The following is a 27573-nucleotide window of genomic DNA, read 5'->3' as shown; positions in this document are numbered from 1 at the left end:
TGACTGCATTCCATCCCTTATGAGATAAGGGGTGATCTAATGTATTTCATTCTTTGCATTCATTATTTATTATTGCTTGGACACTTTCCCAAATCTCCTTATGCTTAATAAACTTATTTTCACTGTACATTTTCCAAAGTAAATCTCATCCATATATTCAGTCTACCGTAGCCCTTAGGTTTCAAAGGATGGATGTTGCTGGCCAGCTACCTTGTGAATTGCTGAGTTGGTATCAAAAGGAGCTGAGAAATCCCAGGGTTTTGTGAGATCAGACCCCAAATGTTGATGAAAATAGGCTTTACCAGCTAATTATTGTTTTTTTTCCTTGCACACAGAGAATCTGGTGCTGTCGGTTTCAGCCTAGTGAATTTAGATGCATAATTTTAATAAAGCCATTATCTGATAACAATGTAAAATTGTCTGATGTGTAAATAAGAATGAAAGATGCCTTTGAGGATGACAGCTCTAGCCCCCTGCTGTGGCAGACATCACATACATACTTTTCTTGCTAAACTCAGTATCTTCCGAGAAGGGGCATATTTTTGACCCTGACCACTCTGACTGGTCAGCAGTGATTAGATTTTGATAAAATGTGGTGCACAGCTGAGGTGCTCCCTCTTTAATGTCGAAGGGAGAGGATTATATGGGAAGTTCTGAAATTCCCAGCAGGTGGTAACGCTTCAATAGCTGCCTAATCCCACATTGCAATAAGCGAATGCCAGTTGAAAATAATTAATCTCTTTCCTGCCATACAGATAAAATATCGTAAATTTGCGGAAATGTTGCAGATAGGTACACATTTCTTTTTGCTGTTCATGCTGCTTGGTATCCCTCAAGTGAAATGTAGGGAGGATTTAGGGACTTTCAGGCTTTTCCATCTCTAGCCTATTTTACTGTCAGTCTCTCATGCATAACCAGAATTGTGCAAATTTCGGGTTGCAAATATGACTGAAAAATGTTTACTAATGGACAGCTATTAAGGAAACTGTTTTTCATCTGGGATTTTTTCCCCCCCCTTTACATTCTGGCAACATTTTGCTTATTTTAAATTCCAGCAGACAACTTTATTTTTCTGACAGCATCACTCCAGACCCTGGCTGGTTCCCTGGGTCCATTGAGGTGGCTGGGGTACATGCCACTGCTCGGAGCGGTGCTCGGGGGGAGGCGAGCTGGCTCCAAGAGGATCAGTCCTCAACCTGACCCCCGCCACTTACTCCTTCCTCCAGCCCTTCTCCCTCCTCACCCTCACGTGTGCCCCGAGTCGTGGGGGGTCCTGTGCCGTGGCTGGGTCCACCTGCACCTGGAGCTGCGGGGTCTGGGGGACAAGGAGGGAGCAGGGCTGCGCTCAGGGGAGAGATGAGCGAGGACAGGCCTCTTCTCGATTCCTGAAGGAGGATGGAGCTGGGGCAGGGGAGGGCTCAGCTCTCACGGGGGATTTGCGAAGAAGAAGAGGACTGCGGGTACCCGTGATGAAAGACGGGATCCATCAGTGGCACTCCCCTTAGCGTGAATGAGGCTCCAGAGCACAGAGGTTTCGAGTGCCCTGAGTTTGTGTTCTCATTAAACTCAGTGCTTGGTCATGGAGCAGCTGATTAATTCCTGATGGCCCTTTCTTAACTGCAGGGCTCATTTGCCTCTCATCTCCCTTGTGAAGGGGGAGTAGCTGCTGGATGCTGTACTGTTGCAGCTGATGAAGCTGGTGACTGGTTAGGTGTGCTAAATCGGCAGGTGACAGCACTCGGGACGGGTGGCTGGGTTGTGAGATGTCTTGTCTGCTCTGTGGCCTTGGATGCTGCTGCAAAAAGTACTGGGAGTCACAAATCCAGCTGGCTTGTGGTTTGGTGTTTTGGGTTGGTTTTTTGGTGGTTTTTGTAAAACCAAAATGGTCACAAAATACGTTATGATTTTAACAACATAGAGAAATAGGGACGTTATTTGAAGAGACGAACATATGTAACTCTAATAGTGTATATATAATCTGTTCCGTTACTTATTTGCAAAAAATACTGTAAATAAAGCTGTGAATTGCATCTTTGGTTCTTGCATGGTTGCTGACACTGTAGTAGTGCCTGTAAGCCTCGCAGCTCATGGTGGATTCATTCTCATAATACCCGTACCAGACAGTGAGGTGCTATTTCCAGCGGAGAGCTATGACACAGGAAAACTAAGTGATGTGACCAAGATCGCACAGGAAATCTGTTGCAGAGCAGGGACTTGAAGTTTTCCTGTGTCATTTGTGTTACACACAAGCCTCTTGGTCTTCATTTCCAAGGCCCTTTATGGCTTACCCCCTCCTCATCTGTCATTTCCAATTCCCTTTGGAGAGGAAGTCTTGCACTTCCAAGCAGCCCATTACACCGTCTCTTGGAAGAAGAAAGCATCTTTTTATGTTGCTGTGCTTCTGCTGCCTCTCACACAATAGGGCCTCAGTCCGTGCTTGTCCACAAGAGCAATAAATTAAAAAAGCTAATTATTCAAAGTCGGATAGCCTTCTCTGTTCGATCATTTTTCATCTCATTAAGTTAATGAACTTGAGGTAGAAGATCTCACTAGAGTAGAAACCACTTAAGATGTACTGTCTGCCTTGAAAAGCAAAATTTCATATGAGTATAAAAAGTGGAAAAATAATAGAGTGGGGGGCAGGAGGCAAAGATGTGGAGATTTTTGAAGACGACCTAAAAATGAGAAGAAATGTAGAAAGAAGTTGGCTTAGAGAAGACTGATGGGAGAAGCCTGAACTGAGCGTAGAGGTCAGCGTGAGGCCTGTCCAAAACCGAGGTGAGGCGAAAGGAGGGAAAAGTGAAGGAGGCGAGAGGAACAAACCTGTGGGGAAAGAGGAGAAGGAGGGGGGGCAATACTACACCAGAAACGGGCCGGCAGTTCTTGCATTCAAAGTTGCTATTAGAATTGAGCTAGCAAAGGCACAAAAGCTCAGGGAGACCTCATGGAGGCACTTTAATCAGAGCAAAGGTAGGGCCGTATTGCAGCTGGTAGCCTAAGGTCGCTCTGTGTGAGGTGGGAGGGCTCCCGCTGCAACGCAGTGGTGGCAGAGGCTGGCGGAGAGTGCCGTAGCCCCGGGCTAGGCTTCCAGAGGTACCTGATCTCACTAATTGGAAGTTAGTTTTGGTACCGTTTCAAATACTCCGGTTCTAGCCTGGGTGTTGCCCGTGCTGCACGCTGGAGTCTTTTCCCAAGCGAGCCAAGATAACGCAGAGGGAAGGGCGAGAGGGAAGGAGGTTTTGGGCTGGCGAATGGTCGGTGTTACTGAAACACCCCAGGGCCCTGGCGCTGGGCTCCATCCGTGGGCTTGGTTAGGAAGAGTCCCTGTCCTGAAAAGTCTGTGCTGTAAATACAGAGCAGCAGAGATGGGGTGGGAAAGAGGAGGGCAGATTAATGCTGCAGTTTGCTGATGTCGTAAGCCTGGCGACGGCAGGGATAGGAACAGAAGTCGGGTCTCCCGTGCCTCCCGCCGGCACCCTGTCTCGTGAACCACGCTGCTTTTGCCTGGGTCGGGCCGACGCGCAGGAATCGAGATGCACGGTGACCATCTCGACTGAGAGCGTTCTCCCACGCAGGCTTTTTTCTTTCTTCCCGAGGATTTGTTCTCCCTTCCGTAGCTTTGTTTCCTCTCTGCAGTGTGTTGCTTGTTAGACTGAGATTAGGATTATTTGGATTTCACCTGTCTGAATGTGACTCTCTGAAAGAAGTATTTGTAAAAGCCGTTTGAAAAATACCCAGCTAGGAAAGCTCAAAATGGAAAAGACCCGCTAAATCGTCCAGCACTATCACGGTTGTGGTCCGCAAAGCATTTTTTCCCCTCTTTATTTCAGAGCAGTTTACAGCAACGCCGCGTAACTTCTGCTGTTATGCTAGAGGCCACGGCATCTATTGCAATTTTTTTTTTTTTTTTTTAAATGAAACCTGCTTTTTCTTCCTTGGACCGCGTTGATTCTGTGTTTCGATTACCCAATTAATAATCAGTAATGATAGATGAAAAGAACGATGTCCCTGACGCGATGCCGTGGCTGCTGCCGGTAGCCAGGGGCAGTTGCGGAGCGGCCACCCCGGAGGCGGGCTGGCTCTCCACCGCCTTCAGCTAGCAGCCCGCCCCTGTCTTGAGGCATAAGGTTTGTCTTCCTGTAATTTACGGCGTATCAAGTGAAATTGTGGGTGGGTGTGGTATCGCTGTCCCTATCTAATTCTTTCTGGAGCCTTGTCAAGTTCGTGGGCCGGATGATGATTATTCCCTTCAGATATGTACAGCTATTATTGTAATGGGCTTTTACTAAGCAAAGCCACGCTGTTAGTCTTTTCTTAGAAATTATTCTCTCCAGCCGCTTGGCACAGAGAACAGTTTAAAAAGCTTTCAAATAACACGTCTGCTGTCTCTTAGTTCAACAAGTCTAGCAATGTAATTGTTGAGATATCTCATTTGTGATTCCTAAAGACATACCTGATCTTTGCCGTACCTCCTTCCTACATTTTACCTTTATGCTCTGCAGTTTTTTTCGCTCATAACTTCTGCCTGCTCCAGTGCCAGATTTCTCTCATAAAATTAGGTTGTAAACTTTATGGAACAAGAACTTTCTTGCACGTTTGCGTGACGGTGAGCACAGTAAGACCGACTTGCTGGCGCTCCTATGCAATACAAAAGAGCAATTCTTGTATCTTGAGAATGGTTCTCTTGAGCTAGATCTTCTCTTTTTAGATCCTCCCTTACTTCTGTTTCTGAAGCAAACTGTTGGTTTTGCTGCTATCATTGTGCTTCCAATCTGTTTTATGTGATTGTTATGAGACTCATAAAGACTAGTTTAAAGCACGTGGACATAAAATTGTGAAACTTGCCAAAAGGAACTCTATTTTTTTGTTGGCTTAACCAAGGCTGCAGAGAATGTAAACTTAAAAAATTATGGAGGAAAAAGTGGAAGTTAGCACCTTCTCCATCTGATCAGTCTGAATGACTTAAAAGGTAGTTATACATCTTCTATAAATCTAGTAAGATAACTAAATATATTACTAGGCCTGAATAACAGGGCAGTTTGAGGACCAAAATGGTAGTTTTCTACTGAGTCTCTTTCATGCTTGAAAGCAGTTGACAGTAAGTGATATGAATTGTGTAGCAGCAATAAATCTCCAATATTGATATGTGCTGAGATCAGAGTTACGTTTTATATTAAATACTTGTTATTTCCCTATCATGCGTCTTGATCTTAATATAAGACATGCACAGCAGCGGTTGCTGCAGTGCAAAGGTAAATTGTTGTGACCTGTCTTTGTTGTTTTGGCTCAGCAGCTGACGTTTCAAGAGGGAAAATTTATTGTACAGTACGTTGTAGTTGTGCTTGTTCAGATCCATTGATACCGTATTAGTAATTGTTAAGTAAATGGGAGAAAAGTGTTAATTAGTAGTGTATTTTTTTTACTTAATAGTGGCATGTCTTCCTTCTTGTATTTTATGAAGCAAACTCAACACAGCTGTAATTTTTTGACTTTCAGGTGTTCTTGGAAATAAGTGCCTGCACTTTGGAGCTGAAGAAGGACATGAGGAGTAAAAAGACCCAGGATCTCACTGGTCAGAATGAAACAGATGTTGAAAGATTTTTCAAATCTATTGTTAGTAGTGCTCTGTGACTACGGTGAGTATTAGAGCTATCGAGGGAAAACTGTGAGGTGTGTGTTCACAAGGTCGTTTTGGATGGTGCTGTGTCCAGGTGATCTGTTGAAATCAGATGCCACAGAAGCTACCACTGATATCCACAAAATATAGTCTAGATCTTATGCAATATTTAGGTGGAAAATGCAGCTTGCATAAAATGCCCCTGTCGATCAGAGTGGCAGGAACCTTTCCTGCTGTAAATTTGCTCAGAGAAATAAACAAGATAAAGGAACAGATTTCCGTGGGCATCATCGAGGGACTGGCTGTGTTAGAAGCAGTAACTGGAACTCTGCTCTCTTGTAAGACTCATATTTCATAATATTTAATCAATGTCATGGACGATAGACCTGTTTCAGGTATCCATACCAGGATGGGGAGAACTGTGCCGTGCAACTACCTGCTTCTCTCCATTAACTATAAAAGGAACCTATGGTGGTTGGCTGAGATGTAAGCATCTACCGTGCCGGCAACCTCCTAGGATTGAGTGAGCCCCCATCTGATGGACCTAAGCTGCCACTTAGAGAACAGCAGAGGTGTTCTTTCCTCTGACCATATAAGAAGCCAAAGGATGGTATTCATACTCAATCAATCAATTTTAGTCATGTAAAATTAGGCAGCTAGTCAGAGGCAATCAATCAGTCTTGTTTCAGCAGTCCACGCACAAATCAGCACATATTGAAAGCAGCTTCAACCCATCTGGAATCTGAGATGTGTGGAATGAGAAAGCACTTCCTTCTCACCATCAGCTGCCAAGAAGGGAGGTTAGACATCTAAGTTCAAGTTAGACAACTGTAAGATGGCTACAGGCTGAGGGGCATCCTGTGAATGGCGTCTTATCTTTTCCAAGACTGTACTAAGTAGAAAGTAGATTTGCAAAGGGAATTAATCCCTTATTGCACAGTGAATTACAAATTTTGAAAATGGGACTCTTAATTCCTAAATAATACATATGTTTTCAAAAATTACATTCCTAATTTAAAAGCGGGTGTTGTTCTGACAGCTGCAGTACATTGTCAAACCATGCTAACGGGTTAATCCATGCACTGCTGAAATGTCTATAGCATGGAAAATTGGAAAAAGGTTTGTTTAGTCCCCACTTATGGAATGATCTGCGGTAGCAGGTAGTTTACACACCAAATGCCTGAAGATGTCTTACAAAGGAGAGAAATGGACCAAAAATGGATGCAGTTTGCTTTCTTTGTATGAGTGAGAAAAATCTGTAATGACTGAATGCTAAGTATGCTCAGCTACTCATGCCTCTGTGCTTGCTCCATCTCTGCTCTAGAACAAGGGGTCACTAGAACATGTAAAGAACCTAGAATTGCCATCTTTTAGATGAACTTAATTCCAGTAGAAGTGGAGACACTTGTCTATGGCTTTTAGTACCAGTTCTTTTAATAAGACGTTAAATAGCCAACTTAGGAACACTGCACTGAGTGGGGAACACAGTGAAGGCACGTATTAAATTCACTTAACCCAAGAATTGAGGTGAATGATTGCAATATCCACTGGTTCTTGGTGAGCCAGTCCTGTAGGCATTCACAACTAGTTGACTCAGAGGTAAAAACTATTATTCCTGAACTTTGTAGAGTGTGACACAGTAGGTAATTACAAGGTGCAGTTAAAGAGCTAAATCCCTGCTGCAATCTTTAGGTGCGTCATCATCGTTTGCCTTATTTCCAGTTAAAGAGTAGTCCGTAATTCATAAAATGACTTCCACACAGTTCTGCATATACACATTTGAGTATCATCACATGTGTACATAGTTTTTAGATAACTATTTCATTCATACTTCTCTGTTTCAGACCAAGGCTATTTTTTAAGTGATCCAGTATGCTCTGGAAAATTACTGTAATGCTAAAAAAAGCCCTAACATACAACAAAACAGTATTCTCATTTCTTATCAGTTTTTCTGATGTGTTTGTTCTTAGCTTTGTGCTACTGGTGCACAAATCAAGTTGGCTTAAACAACAGCAGCACAACCCAAGTTGGCTTAAACACAATTAAAAATAAATAAATATCAGAATAGCACCCTGAAATAATTCTTCTCGCACTTCAGTGAAAACGAGGATTTTCCCTTTGATGTTTCTAAGCGTGAGTTCTTGCAAAGACTCCTTTGGCAGGTTGTTGGTGCCCCAGCCAGGCTCCATTCAACGGGAGACCATTGTAGTGACAACCAAAAATATACAAATGCATTGAAAGCTGCCACTGACTGGCTGTCCAGACAACTGGGACCAAGTTTTGGCATGTGTCACAGTCATGCGCACACAGTAGGCTGGAGGGCAGCTGAAGGAGCTTGCAGTGGAAGGTGGCTACTTCTGACTGGTGCCTTTTGGAGCATCGTGAAAAACTGCTATGTGGGCTGTCCAACAGTGCAGAGTTCTTGTGTTATTAACCAAAGGTGGAGGAAAGGATGCTGTGAGCTGGGGTGCGCCAGCTAGAGCTGTGCAATGCTGTAACGGCAGCCTCCAGTAATGCTCACTTTCCTCACTTCCCAAGTGATCTGCATTAGGGTTGATGGGAGCTACATGGCAGTCCCCTGGCCTCTCTCCAGTGCTCCCACAAACGTACACAGTGATGTTAATTCTTCTCGTCTGAGCCATTCCAAATAAAAATAGTGCAAGAGTCAAGACAGTTGTAAAAGAGAGTAAGGACAATAGAGCAGTAGGTACAAACATCAATGCTTTTCATAACTATGACCTGAATGTTTTTGCTGTAAGTTTAAAGCTTGATGTTGAAATTTCTTATGCTGGGTTTTTGCCATGGTCTGATTTCTTTTTCCCTTATAATGTTTCAACTAAGTTGAATCTAGCCGATTTCTTTGTAGAGAAATGTATCATTTTGTCCATGTTCAAAGGAACAAAAACCCAGCAACTTGCAACCATTTCAGTGGGAAACTCTAACGCAGCTGTGGGAACTTCATGTTTGTTAGAGTGCTCACGGTGGCCTGGGACATGCTTTCTGCTGTCCTTACGAAGATTTGCCCAGACTGGTCCAGATCTAAGTCCTTGCAGGTGAGTTAGTGATGAAGTTCTCTGAAGGGTCGAGTGTGCCCGGACTCCTGCTGGCTCCTCTTGCCAGCCCCGCGCAGTACTGTGTGTGCTCCAGCCCAGGGCAGCAGAGTTCCCCCACATTTGTAATACCGGGCACTAGAGTTGCTTGTCCTGTGCTCTCTGCTGTCATGCTAGCAGTGAGCAAGAAAGGTGGGAACTTGCTGGAGTTAATTGCAGGCCCAAGGAACAGGAGAAGGTAGAAGAGCTGTAAAGCAAAGAGACGAGGCCAGGAGTTTGGAGAACCATGGTAACGGTAATGGAGTTAGGTTAGTATCCAAGAGATATTGACTGTAGGTGATGGTAGGAACAGGCCTGGAAAATAGGGGCAGGCACAGATGACAGAACCAAAACGTGAAGAGCAAGGAGAATGTGTTGCTGAGCAATTCATAGAGAGCCATTTTTCACAGGCGTTCAGGGTCTGTTTCCTACTCTCTGAGTGTCTGAGTGGAGATCAGGTTTGCTGGGGTGCCATGTGCTCACCACAGCTGGGATCAATGGGATCCTGCTTTGGATGTCTGAAGGACCAGTGTATTTAAAATCAGGTCCTGGGTTTCTTAGGGCATCCGCAATTAGTTGATACTTGACAGTTTTCACCTTTGTGCCTGGGCCTTGGTTCCTAACACACTAAGCAAGAACAGTGACATCCTCTCATCTTTTGGGGATATTGGAAGGATAAACTCATTAATATTTCTAATGCACTAATATACTATGATAAGAGCACAATAGAAGAGTCTGTGGGGGAAATGAATAATTCTGTGTTATCAGGATGGATTTTGGATGGTGTGCAGTCAATAATACATGGGACCACCCATGGAAGAATGAGAACACAAGAGCCCTCTGGTAACGAGCACCATCCATCTGCCAAATGAAGCAGCGTCTTGTGGAAATGCAAATTAAAGACTGAGTAATAGTACATACATGTAAGAGTATATGCATGATTTATATGTGTAAGGCTGTGCGTGCCACCTTCATTCAGACTTTATGGATGTGGTTGGAGCTGGTTATTTTAAAGGCATGTTATAGCTGGTGGAGAGTAATAGGCTCCTTTAGTGCACAGTGCACCTCACCCTGATGTACATGTCTATAGCTGGTCAGATGAATTTCTTCCTGAAAATCTTCCCTGCTGACAAGAAAGTGAATCCAAGGTGACTAACTCAAATTGAAGCTTAGAATGGTAGTCGTCTAATATTATGTGAGATGAGTCCTACTACTCCTGGCTGCTGAGTGCTTACCTTGGCAGTTGCAGTGTTTTTCCAGCAACGCTTTCTTTGAGGTAATCTTAAGACATGTGTAACAGATTGAACAAGTCAAAGTACTGTTAGTTGATACTACTTATGAAAGGATTGCTTTAACTGAAGTTTTACACTTCCGTAGCACCTTCCAGCCAAGACTCAGAAGCCTTTTCCCAGACAATGAATTAAATAAAGATGTCTCACAGCACATTCTGTATCTGGAATAGATGTATGCAGTTCCCATTTTTCAGATAACCTTTCTATGTCTGAAATGCTTAAGTTTCAAGCAATGCAGAAAAGCTAGCTGAGCTGAGAATGGAAATGTGATCTTCCCAATCCATTGCTTTAGATATCATCTATCCCCACTAGTTACAACACGTCTCAGGATAATTTGGCAACTTGCACAAACATGGTCATGCAAGAAGTGCATTTAAAAAGACTGCGCCATTTATAATGAAATGATGTCGTTTAGACATGTTGCACCACATCTGAGACAAGAAAAGTGCTGCAGTCACCATCACTGTTATTTTCAGCTCTTTCACTCAAGTGTCTCTGTGATGCAAATGAGCAAAATGAAAGATTCATAAGACAGAGCAAGAGAAGAGGCTTCAAAAAGCATCATGCAGACTTCCTATTTTATTTAATTTGAGGGACATTTTTCATGTTTCTGTATTAAGAAACTACTGTCCTTTTTTTGCTAAATTATAGCTGAAGTAAGTGGAACAACAGCTGGCCACTGTGAAGTGGACTTTAAGAATCTGTAAGTGAAAGAGGTTGAGAAGTTTGAGAATCTATCCTGATAAATAAAGTTTTCTGTGAATCTTTTGGGGGGTTGTTTTTGTTTTGTTTTGTTTTAAAACCTTGTTTTTAACCTTCCTGAACACGTTACTGCAGTGGACTTTGAGCTACTCCAGACCATGTCCCTGCACAAAGGAGAGGTGGTGAGCTTTAATTGCTGTAACTAGGACCCTTTTTTTTTTTTGTGAACTGGTTCACTTTAAAAAGTTGGAGAACTACTTCTTAAATAGCCACTTTATAAATCTTTGTTTTCTTCCATAAGGTAGATAAACAATCAGTTGTCTCTTTGGTTACTAATACTGTTGTGAAACTGTTTTCCTTTCAGTTCTCGGGGAAGCGGAGTATCTCCTGTTGGAGCGCCCAGGTCATGTAGCCTTCAGCAATGACACAGTGTCTGTGGAGTATCAGTACTATAGTGGTGGTAATGTGACAGCAGAGCATCTGTCCATCGTGTTGCTGGATGCCAGCACCAACGAGATAATTGCAAGAAAACAGCTTCCAGCAAATCAGTCCCAGGGGATGGTAGAGTTTGAGTGCTTCCACTTCAAGAGTGCTGGGAACTTCTTGTTCAAAATGGTCTCTCCCAGCGATAACGGCAGTGCTGCCCAGTGGAGCAGAAGCAGCATGTCCACCCTCCATGTGGAATGGCCTGTATTTCACATTGATTTGAACAAGAGTTCGGAGGTGCTTGGGAGCTCCCTTCAGGTTGGACTTTTTACAAATGAGCAGTTGTGTGCCATGAATGAGACAGTGGTTTCACTGGATGTGATATTCACCAGCACCCTTTATGAATTCGGAAGAGTAAGCTCTAATGAGACTCTGGGCATTAGAACTAGCAAAGGAATCTCACTCTCTAGGTCCCAGTGGGTAGAGTTTGATTGCCCACCCGTTGGTCAAGAAACATACATCACGGTGTTACTGAAATCGTTAGAAACACATTCCATCATTGCCTCCATAGGACCCATAGATCTCCTCCACAAATTTGGATACAGACTGGTTGTGGCACCAGAAGCAACATGCAAAACTTGGGTTCAGGTCTTCGTAGTCTCTCCACCGTGCACTTCTGTCAGCGGAAAAATTGTCGTCTATAAAGAGGCTCTCAAGCATCCTAGTCAAAGAACAACTTGGCTGTATGAAAACACCCTTCACCCAGGAGACAACAGGACAGAATTTAACTGCACTTTGTTTGATGTGGGGAAGAACAAATACTGCTTTGACCTCTTTAATTTCTCAAACCGAAGCCATTTCCCAACAAGAGTTAAGGAGTGTATGATGATCCAAAGGAATATGGGTTTGTACTGATATTTGTCCTCTTTTAGCCAAAATCAGCACTTTTCCCAGCCAGCATGGGTAATGATAAATAGGTTTGATTGTGGTGTCCCCTATTGAATAGCTACTTTTTGGGTCTCCTACACCAGACTAAATAGTTGTAATGTCATATGCGGATGGGAACAAGATGTTACGTACTACTGTCATGTAGAGGCATACACAAGGACATTTGGTAGCAAATGCCACTGTGGTAGCTTAAAACTGCACTAAGTTAACACTAAGTACCAACCAAAACCGTTTGGGCATTCTGAATGATGTATCTATCTAGTCGAGGTAAAACTGAAACTTGGCCCTCCCAGTGAGGTAAGAAGCTACTGCAGTAGATCTAGCCCATTGGAGACACTAAAGGTAGGATTAGTCTTACCTACGTTTAAGGGTCTCAAAGCCAAGGGCCTAACATTAAGTAGTTGTCTAGCTTTTTAGTCAAGAGAGACAGGCATTTCACAAGGGTGATTCATGGGTATAGCAGATACATGGTTGTCTTTTTCTCTAGCCCATTTGCTGTAGGAGTTTAGAATCCTACCTGTTAGATACACAAATTTTGGTGAGATGAAGCAGGATTTGGCCATAGCGAAAGACACTGTCGTGTCACTTGGACAGCTTGCAGGTTTGTCAAGCAGCCTTTCAAGACATGGCTCTGCTGCTGCTTAAAACAGACCAGGGTGCATTTTCTGACCCATGAGGCCACCTGGCAGATCATGGGTCACATTTGTATAGCTAAACTTTTCCTCTCAGAAAAGATTAGAATCATACAAACTGCCAACTAGGGACGGTCTGCGGTCCATATAGTCCTTTGGGCCATGACCAGGCATGGTCTGGGAGAGTGCTGGTTGGCAGAAGCCAAAACCATGTCCAGGAGCATGAATGATCATGGTTAAGGAGTGATCACAGTTAAGTATGATCACAAGACACAGCTTGAGCCCATTCCTCAGCCCTGTTTAAGGAATATCTATACGTTCTATTTATATCTATACATCTTATGCAAATGTAGCTTCAGAGGTGGTAGTCCGTGTTTTCACAGAGTCTACAAATCACAGTAGCATGGCAGAGGAAGCAGATGACCCAAATGTCCTTCTCATCCCTCATTTGTGGAAGGCAACCACAGTGAGGAACGGGCTGTATGTGCACGGGGGGATTGGGGTGGGGTTGGGTTAGGTTATGTTCCCTACACCCTGGAACGGAAAAGTAAATGCTGTCATTTGGAGCAGGCTTGTGTCCATACATAATGAATTAGTCTTTCCCATGTAAACACTTCAAAGGTTTTGGGTTGAAAGGTTTGAGGTGTACACCATTTTCTACACCTCCCCACACTGGTCTCCCTGAAAAGGTAGTGCAGGAACTTGAGCCAAAAAAGGGTCATTGTGCTTCATGGGCAGGTCTCTGAGTGGGGTCATCAGGAGACCAGGAGTGTGGGACATGTTCCGTAGCACACGGTCCAGACACAGCCTACGTTAATTAGGTTCCTAGTGTCATGTGGTCTTACTTTGTACTATTGCATAAATTCTAAAACTGTTAGCTCTTTTAATTAAGACTCTGTACTAAAAATGACCTCTATTTTCACCATATGCCAAACTTGGTACATAGTTCTTCTCTTCATCTTAACTTCCCATCTGCATTCTCTGTTGGCACTCTCTCTCTTCGTTTGGCATAAGAAAGTCTATCTAAAAATGAAAGCATGTTATTTTCTTAATGGAGATAATTCTCAAGGAAAAAGGAAGAGAGAGTTTGAATTCTTTCTCTGTGCTTGGGTGGTATGTTACACTGATGCGATCTAGATAATTACCCTGAGAGATGAATACCTAGGATATGACATAGATATGTTTCTGTGCCCAGTATTTGACTGTTTTAATTGATGAGATCCACCTTAAGCACTGACTCCCTGCAATCTGCTTTGTTTCCTTGGGTTCCCCGATAGACCATCCTTACGACCGCAGTCGAAAGAATCAGGCTATGCCTGAGAAGAAGAGAGTTAAGTCAATAGCTGCCAAGTTAGAAGTGTCAAATCTACAAAGCCGATGAAAGCAAACCCACACCGCGTAGCCGTAAATAAAATGTCAACCTGAAATTAATTAGACTGCAGCACATCTGACTTTGTGCCTGTATCCGCGAGACTTCAAAGCCCGCAGGCAGCGTTTGAAAGGAGCCGGGCGTTCTGGGAGGGGCGCATCAGCCTGAAGCCACGACAGGCAGAGTGAACCTGCGCTGCCTGCGATGGCCGTCCGCCTCCCGGCTGTTTCGGAAAGCCCTCTCTTGGGCTCAGGAGCGTCTCTCACCCTGCTGCAGGGCACCGTGCACAGACCCGGATCGCTGATAGCTGTTCGCGTAAAATGTGCGGTTGCTGCACAACAGACGCCTCTCCACAAGTCACTTATTTTCTGCTTTGGACTTCCTGAACTCACTCAGTTTAAGGCAAGGAGAGGTGATAAATCCTCTGGTCTGGGCTCCTGTGCAGCATGGGCCATCACTTTTCATCCAGTTACCCTGGTGTTGAGTCCCACAACTAGTCTTTGCATGCGACTGCCGCTTATCCTCCAGAGAGTTATCCAGTCTTTTGTTGAAGGCACCACAAAACAGAGACCCTTCTGGTAATTTCTCTCAATACTCTTCTCTGATTTTTTTTTTTCTTTTTTTTTTTTTTTTTTTAAGAAAAAAAGAGAAACTCTGTGTGTTTCATAATTAAAGCTTATCTAGCTTCATCCTCTAGTGACTCTCTCTTACTGTGCTGCTCTCTGCTAGAGGAGACAGCTGTTTCCTATCCACTGTCTTCCCCCTGCAAAGGTGTTTGCACATCCAGATCATCTCAGTCTTTCCCCATAATCTCAGTGTTCTTTTTAATAAACTGAGAAGATTAAGTCTTTAGTTGAAGGTATTTTCTTCAGGACTTGATCAGTTTTCTGGCTCTCATTTCTATTTTTTTAAACAATCCTTTTATTTGATGACAGGGTTACCAGCTTTGGGTGCTGTGTTCTGACATCCTCCTCACCAATGCCCCTTGAGCAGCTACTTACTGCTCTTCTGCTTTAATTTCCACAGATTGCATAAGCTAATTTTGCCTTAACTTTTACCTTGTAAATTCCTCTTTTTTTTTTTGCATATGACCTTTCAATATGTAGTCTACCATCCTGCAGGTACAATTCGTATTCCTTCTTCCTACATTTTACATTTTCCTGATTTACAATCTACTTTGCTCGAGTTATCCTAATTTACAAGTAATCTATGTTGCTCCATACAACTGCACTATCTACTTATGTCATCACAGGAGTGACATATTTTCTCAGTAATGGCTTTATATTTATTTTCGTGTCAACTAGGCAAGCATTGTACAGCACTGAGCCTTATATTAATCCTTTTGGAATCTCTCCAAATGCATTCCCACTCGGTGATGGTTTTCTGTTGACAATTGCATATCAAATCTGTCACTCAGCCAGTTCTTACTTCATTTAGCATGTGCTCTATTATTATGAAGCAGAGATATCGTCTTGTAAAAGATCAAAGCTCCTAAATCGTTAAAATTATCTTCATCCAAACCACAGAGGATGAGATAAAAGATTATTTTGCCACACCCATTTTCCATAGATCGGGCATCAGTTATATTCCTGACCCTTTGTCAATCCTGCTCTTTACTCCTCATCCCAGCCAGGCTTAGTGCAGCCTGCGGAACAGGAATCTGGCCTGTGTCTGGAATAGGAAGGAGGAGGCTCCCGGTGGGCTTGAGTGGGCCAGGACAGCAGCTCTTCCAGCCCAGGCCATCAGCTTCAGAATGAGTGTCGCAAAAAACCTTGTGCTATCTAAGACTGTGAATATATCTCTTAAAGGTGGCGAATATGTCTATTAAATGTGAGCCAGCGCTTGTGCAGGTTTCTGTAGACTCCAGCTGGAGAACCTGTGAAAAAATAACAGTGAGATGTGAGTCACTTCATTCATCAAAAAGTGGGGTGTTAACTGTTTCACACAGGTGACTTAGAGTCATTCAGCTAATTTTTCCCCTCTGTTTGATGGGATTATTTGAATGTCTGAGGTAGGAAGCTCTGTTAGATCATCTTACCCAGCAACAAGACTCATTGCAGGCTCATTCTTTTCAACGCTTTATCCTGTGCTTTGCACATCTGGGATTTAAGTGTCCCCAGCAGTGAGGCTTCTGTGCTCCTTAGGAGGATGTTCCATGTCCTAGCCTGTATCCCACTTGAAACATTCGGGATGAGACTGATAAAATTAATCAGTAATGCTACAGAGTAGAAATGGGCATATTTTCTTCATATTTCCAGTGTTAATTAACTTTCTTTTACAGTTCTTAGTTACGCTCCAGAGACCGGTTTCAACTTTGGTGTAACTCCCAGTGAAGTCTCTTGCATTTGCCGACAGCAGAGATGAATTTTGTTCATCTGACTTTTGCTAACTGTCAAAAAAAAGCTATTGGGAGGTCAGCAGGGCATAAGTGCAGCTGTTGCCAGCAAAGGGAAAGAGGAAGGTAGGGGATGACCTTCTGAAGGGAAAAATGGTCAGTAACGGAGGAGAGGACTAAGTGGAGTATCTAGGGGTTGGGCACAGATATACAACTTGCATCAAATTCTTGCTCCCTGAATAAGACTGTGTGAATCAGACCTGCCTATCTGAAGGAAGATCTGGGAACCAGTTAGCTCTATTGCCTGAATCTGTACCTGACTTGCATTTATTTAGAAACAGGCAGATGCAGGGGATCCGGGTATGCCAGGGCTGGTTTGTGCCCCATCCACTTCTTCTGTGTCAGTGAATGCTTCATGTCCCCCTCCCCCCCAGCATTTTAGGAATAAATCAGGTGTTACGGACTCACTGGGATAGCGCTTAGCTTCTGAAAAAAAATGTTTAGGCTGTGCCTCCGCAATTCTTAAAGATGCCTGTTTGTGAGGAAAAGACTGTAATTTGCCCAGGTGGAGTCTAGGTTTTCTTCCTTGAAAGGGATCCTCGTCCTTTCATTGTCCAAATTAGTAACCTGTTGGAGCATGCCACCGTTTCAGTGCACCCAGGCTTCATTTCCATGGAAATAGAGAAACACAGAACGGGTGAGAAAGAAGGGTGTTTTCCCAGGTCTTATCCAAACACCAGTACAATGTGTCTACACCCAATCTCAGGGCCTAAAAACTGATCTCAACTTCCACAAATACCCTGCAATCCCCCAGGCTAGCATAGGCGTTAACATGAGCCTGTAAATAATTAGTGATTTTGTCCCGTATCACTGGTCTTGTTGAAGTGCCTAGGACTATCATCACGTGCATCAGACTGAAAGGATGATGCTGAGCATCCCTCGCTGACTGCACTATTGGATAGCACTGCGTGCTCAAAGTCTTAGAAACACAGAACATTTGAGGGGAGATATTTATGCAAAGCAACAATTAACACAGTTAATTGCATTTATCTTTCATGTTGGCAGATCTGCCAACTGTCAGCTATTTCAAACTAACTCATCAGTTAGATGTCTTCACGTTGATAATTGATTCCTCAATTGTATGTGAAAAAATTCACACTTATTAAGAGCTAGTTCACAGTGCAGACCTTCTGGTTTTTCCCCCGGCACTCTGGATCTGTTTGTCTTAAATGGAGGTTAATCATTTCATTTCCTTGGGGGAGAATAAACTATGCTTCATTTTCTTTTACATTCTGGTAATTGCAGGAGGTTGCAGATCAAGTTGCAGGAGTTTAAATCTCCAGTCTTTCATGGAAGCTGGAGCGTTTTCCGCTCTCCTGCTGCTTAAGGCGCATATTCTTAGCCCCAAAGCTATGGATGCCAAGTGTTTTTGCTAAGGAACTCTGTGCCCTCAGCTGAAGCCGAAGTCAGTGAAAAATGCCCTAGAGCAATGGGCACATCATAGGTTTGACCTCAAAGTTAGAAAATTACTCATCCTATATGTTCTTGTACATTGAAGCCCACAGGCATCAACGCGGAGGCTGCTGAGCACCCTCCACTATCGCCAGCGTTAGCACTGGAGGCAACCAGAACCTTTCTGGGTCTGGCTCTATATCAGACTGTAGTTTACAGCAGTTTAAATGAGCAGGGAATGTGGAAAGAGGGAAATGAGCTAGCTCACGCACTGGAAATTATGGCAGGGACTCACCAAGCTGCTCACATGAAGCAGTCTGCGAGGAGGCGGGTGCCTCTCCAGCTAGCCTACCTCCCTCTGCCAGTGATGAGGGGCGCTGCTGGAGTTTTTAAGGATACTGATATGAAGAAAAGTGTCGTGAGATCCCCAAATACTGTAATACCATGAAGCGTTTTGGAGGAGGGATCAGTGGGCCCTTGACTGACTATTGATTATGGCCATTTTTCTTGCTGCCCTCATTAATAGCTCTGCTTGCTAGCTGATGTGATTTTGCAACTGTCCAGGGTCTGTACCTTTGAGGGACTTACCCCAACAAACTTCCCCAGTTCCCCCCTCCTTGGCATCCTCTGACTCCCTTTCCTCCCAACACCACACACCATCCAGTCTTGCTCCGTTTCGCACTTTACTGGGAACTGGCGTGGCTGCAAACTGGAGGAGGAGTTTGAAAGCTCAGCCTGCCTCTGGGCTCCTCTCCTGTGCTGTAGCAGCTCTCCAGCTCCAGAGGCAGAGGGGTGAAAGCAGAGAGGTGCACAAAGAGCACGAAGTGAAAGACAGCCTGGGATCGTGGATATCGCAATATTGTGGTAGAGGCAGTGGCAAATAGCCGAGGAGGTCACTTGGTTTTGTGTGGGCTTAAAACTGCAGCACCGCTGGGGTGTCTCGCCATGTCCATCTCTAGCCTGCATTAGGCGAGGCAGATGTTCTCGAACATGCATGCACACGGATGTGCCTGAGTATGTGCCCACACACGCTTCGCAGCCTTGGCTGACGGCACAAGGGTAAGCTCAAAACCTCCAGGCCTCATCCTGCAATGCAGGTGAGTACCTGCATGCGGGAGAGCAGCCCCGCTGGTTCTGTTACGCTGCTCACATTAACGTTATTCATATTGGCATGCTCACAAAAATTTGTAGGACAGGGCGCAAAGCAGTTAAAATTTCATGTTTATTAAAACACAGCTGTATTTATTTTTGTTTGAGACTTTTAAAAATAATAACACACTATGAACAATACAGCAACCAATATAACATGAAATCATAAAGCCATTTGCAGTCATGCAACACTGTCTAGTCCTTTAACATCATAAATTGTTCACTGCTCAGGAGCTCGGTGGCATGCTAGCAGCAAAGCAACAGTGTAAGAAAATTAAAGATCGAGACCTGTGTTGGCAGTAGCAGCACCATAAATTATTTGACAGAGCAAACTTTAGCAAATCTAATCTACATTTTGTGATTTAGCTGATTTTCCACTTTATCTGTGAGCGGTGAAATGGAGTAAGTGGTCTATTGTTTTTCTTTCTGGCACATTTCAAAGCCAGGTCACTGAGTCAACGGACCCATAGGAGGGTGCCCAGGGTATCTGTCCATAAAAGTTGCACCTGGACTCGTGCATTGGTTTGGAATTTAAAGTTGTGGTCCAGCTGTCAGATACGGGCAGGAACGGTCCCTTTCTCTCTCTGGGTTCTCGCTGCTGTAAAGTTTGAGTGTTGAACACTGCATGAGGATGTTGTCTAAGCAAAAGAGGAGTTCCATTATATATACTAAAAATGATAATATTTGAGGTAGCATTAGAACCCGAGCCTGCCTCCACTTAAAATAAATAAATGAACCTGCAAAATTTCATCTTGAGTTAATTGCCTAACCATAAGCAATAAAACAATAGGGACCTGTAAGCTGTCAAATGAATGATGCCATAACATGTTTGTGTGCTGAGAAGATAATAAAGAGAAAAACCAATACTGCTGTTTCATTAGGCCTTGTAGGCTTATCCTCCTTCCACAATCATATAAATCAGGAGTAACTACACTTAAGTCAATGAAGTTATCCTGCTGTAAAAGCACTATTTGTCAGGCAGGAATTGGATTAATATATAAATTACGAACCCGTTCCAAAGACTTGTGGCTTAATTTCCATTTGCTGTTGTTCCAGGCAGGTCCTGCCAGCCTCAGTTAACTGACTGACTGCTGTGTCGCTGGCTGGCACTGGAGTGAAAAAAGGAAAAAAAAAAAAGTGGGAGCATTGCCCTGGACTCTGATGGAAACAGGACCAGGTCCCTGGAAGCTTCTTGCTCATTTGGTGTTGCCATTTGCATTGTTTGGTTATTTATTACTGGTTTTCTTAAGTAAGAGAAGACATATGCGTGTGTCTTTAAAGGTAAGGAGGCAGACGTGTTTCTCATTGCTGTGAGCTTGTGTGTTTGCAGAAACGTGGAGCCCGTGGCAGCCCTGGAGCCCCTGCAGCGTCACCTGCGGGGACGGCGTCCGGGAGCGCTTCCGAGAGTGCCTCACCTCCTTGCCGGCAAAACCAGGCTGCGCTGGATCACCGAGGGAGACTTCCTTGTGTTCGCTGGAGGAGTGTTTGTGTACGTAGCTCTGCTGTCCTCTTCCCTGTGGTCGCGTGTGCGCCCTGGCAAAAGCAAAGGGCCTGTTATTAGAAGGGCTTTGTAAAAGGGAAGCATCCGATCTCTCCTTCAGTCACATTGATTTTGGAGGGGTGTCACATTCCTGCGGTTGATGGAGTAGGGCAGGAGCCTACATGCATTTGTGGGACAGCTGGAGATAGGGCTCCAAGGATTAAGAGGATTTCTGCATGCTGTGAGTGCCATGGTAGGGGTTTAAAATCTCCAGCATGGCCAGGGGGTGGGGATGGGCTGGAGGAGAGATCTCAGGGCAGCTAGACATGTTCATTATTGAAGGCCAAAGACTCCATGCAATGGAAACCTATTAAAAAGTGGAAACCAGTTAAAAGAGGACTGGTTCCAGCTGGGACCCGTGGTGTGGGGTTCCCATTCTGGGAGTTTTTTGAGGTGGCAGTGCCAGGTCGCCCCCTGCTCCAGCCTGCCACTGCTGTTTGCCGGTGACAGGGCAGGCTGGCTGATGCTGACGGTTGGCAAGTGGGTGCAGATACAGGAGACCTGAGCCTCCTGTAAGGCGAGAGGGGGTTACAGCAGCCTCATGGCCCCCAGTGAGGCTGGATGAGGCTGTGCCAGCACCACAATCGGGTGCTTGCAGCCAGCGTGAGGGACAGGTCCCTTTTAATGGGGTGATGGTGCTCAGTCCGTGCAAAACTTTTGCTTCTTGCAAACTCCCTGCTGAAAAGGAGGGTGCTGAGGTCTGTCTGCTCAGAAACTGGCTGATCTATAAGCTCCAATGCCTTCGTGTCCCACAGGTGCCACAGGTGGCAGGGACGGGGAGGGGAAGGTGCACAGGAACCATGCAGGCTCCTGGGGTCTCAGGCTGTAATTTAACAGATATTTTAAGCTATTACAAAGTGAGCAATGCCTTACCCCTTGCTTTGGCTGCTTCCATGCACTTCATTGTGCTGGCAAAAGTGGAGTGTGGAGAACTGAAATGGAGCCAGCTAAAAAATGGAAGGTTTGGGGATGTGGGGAAGTTGCTTATCACACGGCGATTGCAATGCTTGTAGCACTGAAAAGGGAAGGGCAGCAGAGGGGGAGAATGTGTCGCTGGAGCAGGAAGAGGGCAGGACTACTTTTTTGATGGAGGTGTTGGCTTGAACCAGCTTCAGGGTGTTTGTTGAATGAAAGCCTCAGAAGTACACAGGCAGGACTGAAATCTATTGTGGAGCACTGTAAGAAATGGGTTGGTATTGAAAAAAAGGTCGGGTGAAGGGAAAATATTAAAAATTACATTCCATCAGGCCAGGTATTGCATTTTGTCAGTGTTAGTGCAGCACTTGGGATATTTTAACACTTTGTTGTTAAGGTATCTAATGTTTTTAATGACTGGAGTGCTGGCTCTGTGGGTTTGCTTATTTCATAAAGCTGTGAGTGTAAGCACAGAGGAACAAGTTAGGAGCCCAGTAAAGCTAATGCCCTGCTCTGGGGCTAGTTGTCTTCTCTATGCCAAACTCTGTCAGACTGCTGCGGGCAGTGATGCCACCAGCAAAACGCAGTGGGGTAGTTGGTGTTTTTCTAAAGCTGATGCTGAGCCGTGCTATTCCGTGCTTCTTGTTACCTGCTGGAGGGGTATCTCTGTAAGCACAGTGTTTGGCTTGGCTCCTCATGGGCCAGTTTCACCCCACTCCTCTGGAGCTGAGAGAGCAGTCCCGGTGCACAGAGCTCCCCGGAGTGGGCTCTGCGCATGTGAAGCATGTGCTGGACACATGATTTGGGTGTGCACCTTGCTTTACACGCACAGAAGTGACAGGCCTCTCTGGTGCTTCTCGGAGGTGCCACTCTTTCTATGCAGGTGTGCAGCTGCATAAGGGTTATGGTGGTTTCCAGAGAGGTCACCTGTCCTGTGCATACACGGTGCACATGGCCGAGGCAGTCTGGTTGGAGTTACTGCCTGACAGTGCTCAGCAGCTCTGGACAATCCTCAAATTGCAGCAGGGTCTCTGGGTTAATGAAGAGGGTTTATATATAGAAAACCCAGATGCGCAGGAGACCTGCATCTGCACCCATTGCCGTGGGATCATCTGGAGAAACTACCTTGCTTCTCTCTTGCACATGGTTTCTAATCCTCCTGCTCCCACATCAGGCAGCTTCCTTACAGAATCACCTACATGATTTCATCTCATTGAATCTTAGGTTGCTCAAAAAGTGGCTTGGCACTGTGATCTTACAGTGTTCATCTGCTGTCTGATCTCAGGCTGGGAGTGTCATTCCTCCCCACCCCCCAACTGTCCGCACCTTTCTGAAGCAGGCAAGCTTTTTTTCAGCATAACTATGTCTGCAGTCATTAGTCCAGCAGATGGAGCAAATAGCTGAATAAATGAAACCAGCATGCAGTCTAGGGGCAGAGGTAGATGAGGTGGAGAGAAGCAAACCTAAGTGACTAAGTCTTGTTTCAAACCTCGCTCTTTGTTAGCTTTTAGCTTTCTACTCCAAATGATACAGCACGGTGTACATTCCAGATAGATAGAAAACAGAGTCTTTAGAAAATAGCTGTGAGACTGGGAGAAGGAATTGCTCTGCTGTGGTGGTTCTGAACAGGGCAAATGCTGGTCCTGCCTTCTGCCCTGGGGTCAGCATCTTCATTTCCCGCTCAGGCCCCCAGAAGGGCAGTGCTCCATGCTTTGGGCATGATGGTTTTGGCCTGGATGCAAGTTTTAGTGATCCTTCGAAAAAGATTCAGCAGGCAGTGGTCTTGTTCTTTACGCTGATGTCAAGCTCTCAGAGTGACGTGAAGCTCAAGGTTAATGCCATGGCAGGATTTTTCAAAAATCTTGGGGCTGCCAGGTAGCCCTGAGTCAAAGAAATGGGTCTCTTGCCCACCCAGCACCCTGCACATCTGTTATCATAGCAGCCTGAGACCTTCTGGCCTGTGTTCTTCAGTGCCTTTGTGCATCCTGCACACCGAATAGCTGTGCTACCAGCTCACTGTTGAATGAGTGTTCTTCTGGATTGCGGGAAGTACACGGTGTCTGCTTCTTGTTATTCTGCAGACGCATTGCCTATGGCTGGACAGGACAGTCACTGTGGTGCAGGCAGGAGCACCTGGCAAGTTTTACAGCAGACTGTCCATCATCCCGATGGAAGGCTCTGGGTTCTGGATAAAACTAGAGACTGGGAGAAGGTTGTTAAGTGGTTCAGTTCGAGCTCACAGCTTTATGGCCAGCTCTTGTCAACCACAACTGAGCAGCCTTGTCCTCCAACAGCATTTTCATGGCCTTATGAAGCTGATATTTGGCCACAAGAAGTTGGGAAGTGAGTGCTACCTGACACTAAAATTATCTGCTGGACCAATTCATCCATCAACCATGCTATATTCTGCTCAGGGCTGCCACTGAAATCCTGGAGACGTCATCCAAAAAAAGAACTATTAATCTCTCATTGGTTCAGCTGTCTGTAATGTGGTACAACGTGCAGGTGAGAGGTTTAAATAGGGCTGCGGAAAGCTCCTAGATGTTCACATTACAGGTTTGCAGGGTATTCTTTGCCATTTGAAGGCCCATCTCCAGTCTGCGACAGAAGAGTGTCAGTACCAGAATGCCAGGGGCTGCAGAGCAATGGCCTTCTTCTCAGTTAGGAGCCTGCTGTGAAGGGGAAGGTTTTGTCCTCCGGGGCTGTGATGACAGGCAGTGGTGGAAGAAGCACCCTGGGAGGACTGCTTAGGAAAGTTACACTGCTCCTGCTAGTGCTGCCTCCCTGCTCTTCAAACTCACTGCAATTCTCACACCCACTTAAGCTCTCCTAAAAATAATTTTAAAGTGATACCTGAAGTACTAGCCTGGATTGGGTTATTTTTACACCTTTCATGGCAGTTTTCACCAAGGGATCTTAATGTACTTCATGAAGGAGGGCAAATAATGTTATCCCATTTTACAGGTATTTAGGAGTGCCTTATGGAAATGGCAGAACAGGCAAAAGTAATGATTACATTTAAAAGGTCCATGGGAGCCTTGGTTTAAAGTAAGTAGATCTGTTTCTGCCAGTTTGAAGTGATCAGTAGGAAGTCTTCTACAGTAAGCAAATTTTAATTGCAGACAACTTCCTGTACTGTATTAATTGGTTATTTTTTCTTTGTATTGAAGTATCCATCCTAAAATAGCAAAATGCTGATGACAGTGCAACTCTGACAGATGTGTGTGCTCTTTCTTACAGCTATCAAGCCTCCCACCCCACCTTCTGTCCAGCCAGGAGAGGACCAGAAAGCAAATAATATCGTCACCATCACAGGTATCTCCCTATGCTTGTTCATCATCTTTGCCACCGTTCTCATCACCCTCTGGAGGAAGCTCTGCAGAGCTCAGAAGTGCAGCACCGCCGTCCGCCGAAACTCCGTCCATTCCCCCGGCTTCCGGAAGAACTCCGATGAAGAGAACATTTGCCAAGGCAACAAGCAGCGGGACAGCTTCGCAGAAGGAGGGGATGCCCCTGTTAACATTCCTCTGACCTACAGGCGAAGCCTCCAATTTGCCCAAGAAGGTGATGCCTCTGGAAGTGAGAGCTTCCAGCCAAACGCCCAAAAAATAATCCCTCCGATTTTCAGCTACCGCCTTGCACAGCAGCAGCTGAAAGAGATGAAGAAGAAAGGCCTGACTGAGACCACCAAGGTGTACCACGTCTCTCAGAATCCCCTCACGGACACGGTTGTTGGTGCCACCACGGTGCTTCCCCTGAGTGGGGAAAACCAAGAGGAGGCAGCAGCAAACAAATTTAGGATCAAATCTCCATTTCTGGACCAGCCAGCCAGTCAGCCCAAATTCCCAGGGGAAAGCTCTCACCCTAGGTTGGATTTTCCATTCTCACAGGCTAATCCTGCAATGAGCCCTACCCAAACCTTGATAAGAAGAGCTCATTTCAAGCACCAGGATAACAGAGGGGAGTTGTCCGAGAGGGGCTGTCACAGAAACCCGCAGTTTAGAAGAACAGCCAGTTTCCATGAAACTAAAAAGGCCAGGCCTTTCAGAGAGAGAAGCATGTCCACCCTCACCCCCCGACAGACTCCTCTCTACAACTCCAGGACCAGAATGTGGGACCAAGGTTTGGAGGACAGGACGCGGCCAAAATCGAGAAACGCTAATTCAACTTGTGAAAAGCTGGATCAGCCCCACAGCACTGTGCCGGGGTGTGAACCACAGGGCCACGGCCCAAAGTGCCACCACAGGGCAGGTCCCCCGGTGAAGAAGCTGGACCTGACCGCTGACCGCCAGCCTGCCAGTCAGGAGAAGGCAGCTGATAAGGCTGAGCCCAGCCGAAGTAAGAGGGGCCCTTCCCCTAACCCCAGAGGCACATGGCGGAAGGAAACGGGCTCAGCTGGCAAAGATAATTCCCAGAGAGGCCTAAGTGTAAGCCCTGCCCAGTACCGAAGGGACAAGTGCCAGAGCTTCCCCTTGGACCCTGAGTTTGCCTTTTATGATAATACTACTTTTGGCTTAACGGAGGCAGAGCAGCAGATGATTGACCTCCCTGGGTATTTTGGCTCAAATGAAGAGGATGAAACAAGTACTTTAAGCATTGAGAAGCTGGTGATCTGAGTGACTCATTGCAGCCCTGCAGGAGGGGCGTGCGCGGGAGAGGATCTGCAGGATCTGTTGGCTTCTGGTGGAAGGAGCAGCGGGAATCGCGTTACCTCCACATGGAGCAGGAGGGAATAATGCCCAAGTCTGGCTTGTGGGAACACATTCCTTTCTAATTACTGGAAAGTGCTTCCATATCATTATTTTTTGTCTGTATGTGTGTACAATACACACAAAATACCCTGGGAAAGCATGTGTTAGTGAAGGCGTGACGCAGGAATAGCCAATAGATTTTATTGCATAAAGCAGTCACGTTTCGTGCATCGTACATAATGAATGCCACTGATCTAGCCTTTCTCACCTTGTGGACCGTGTACTAGTAGATTATGATGTCCTAAAGCAACCATCTGTCCATGTGAATCATTTCCCATTTAGAAAACACAAACCTCAAGTTGTGAGCAGTTTTCATCGTTTTTTTGATAGTTGTTATTGAACTGTGTTAATTTGTTGTAATTGCTCAAATAAGTCATATAGTGGTGTTTCTTTTAGCTGGTTGCATGGAAGTGCAAACAATTGATGCTGAATACTTGGAGAGAATTTAAAATTGAGGGGGCATTTTTCATCATTCAAGACTGATATTTTCTTTCTGCCAATATTTATATCAAGAAAACACAGTAACTTACAAATATTTGCATTTGCAAAATGAGTAGAAGAGGGCATGCTCCTGGGAGGGCAAAGAAAATTGATGGTCAAATTTTAGCCCTCAGAAGCATTACTGGAGCATTCAAGTACCTGTAGAAGGCAGTGAGAGAACTGTTGAATCGCCCATCTGTTCTATGATCATCTTTGCCTTTGTGAAACATTTTCTTTTTTTGTGTGTAAATAAATTGACAATAATGCTACTACAGTAAGTTCAAAATAAATTATGAACAGAACCAGCGAACAACACATTTATTTGATGAATACCTGTTTTGCAGACAAAAAGAAAAAGTAAAATGGCTTGACAACATCTGGTGATTCCCGGATAATCTTATGGTGAAGTACAAAAGTGACATTGTGGTTTTTGTAATGCTTTAAAACCACAGATCACAAACTGGCAATTACACAGGACTGCAAGTATTCAGAGCTGGGTTGAAACCCCAGTTAACAACAGAAACAGAGCTCGGGCCAGTGAGAATGACTCAGAGACTTTGCTTGCCATTTGTTAGGGTAACCGTCTCTTCAGGGAGTTTGCAAAGACCAGGGGAGTGCTGTTGGGCAACAAGAAGAAAAGAGGAGGTGCTGCCCGTGGAGGATGGAGTGAGAGAAGGTAGGTTCAGGCAGAGGGCTGTCAGTCTTAAACCAACTCTCCCATAAGGACCCCAACCCTACATGCCCTTTAACCCACCTTGTGGGTGTGAAGGAAAAATTAGCATGTGCTTAGTTCTCCAGCAGTAGGCTGCTGTCTTTCTCAAAACTGGCTTTCTGAGTGGAAAGCCAGATTTCCCAATCCCACACTTTTTTTTTTTT

At 45.0% G+C, this 27573-nt stretch overlaps 1 protein-coding gene across 1 annotated transcript; it reads left to right on the top strand.

Annotated features, from left to right (window-relative positions):
* Positions 1-5564: 5564 nt before the first annotated feature.
* THSD1 (thrombospondin type 1 domain containing 1) lies at positions 5565-27308 on the top strand. Its single transcript, XM_082305151.1, has 4 exons — positions 5565-5636; positions 11065-12030; positions 20342-20500; positions 24707-27308. The coding sequence occupies exons 1-4, from the start codon at positions 5579-5581 to the stop codon at positions 26080-26082; spliced, it is 2559 nt and encodes an 852-aa protein (XP_082161277.1). The 5' UTR covers positions 5565-5578; the 3' UTR covers positions 26083-27308.
* The last annotated feature ends 265 nt before the right edge of the window (positions 27309-27573 follow it).

The sequence above is a fragment of the Platalea leucorodia genome (assembly GCF_965183815.1).
Source record: "Platalea leucorodia genome assembly, chromosome: 2".
NCBI lineage: Eukaryota > Metazoa > Chordata > Aves > Pelecaniformes > Threskiornithidae > Platalea > Platalea leucorodia.
This window is presented reverse-complemented; position numbering and strand designations above follow the sequence as displayed.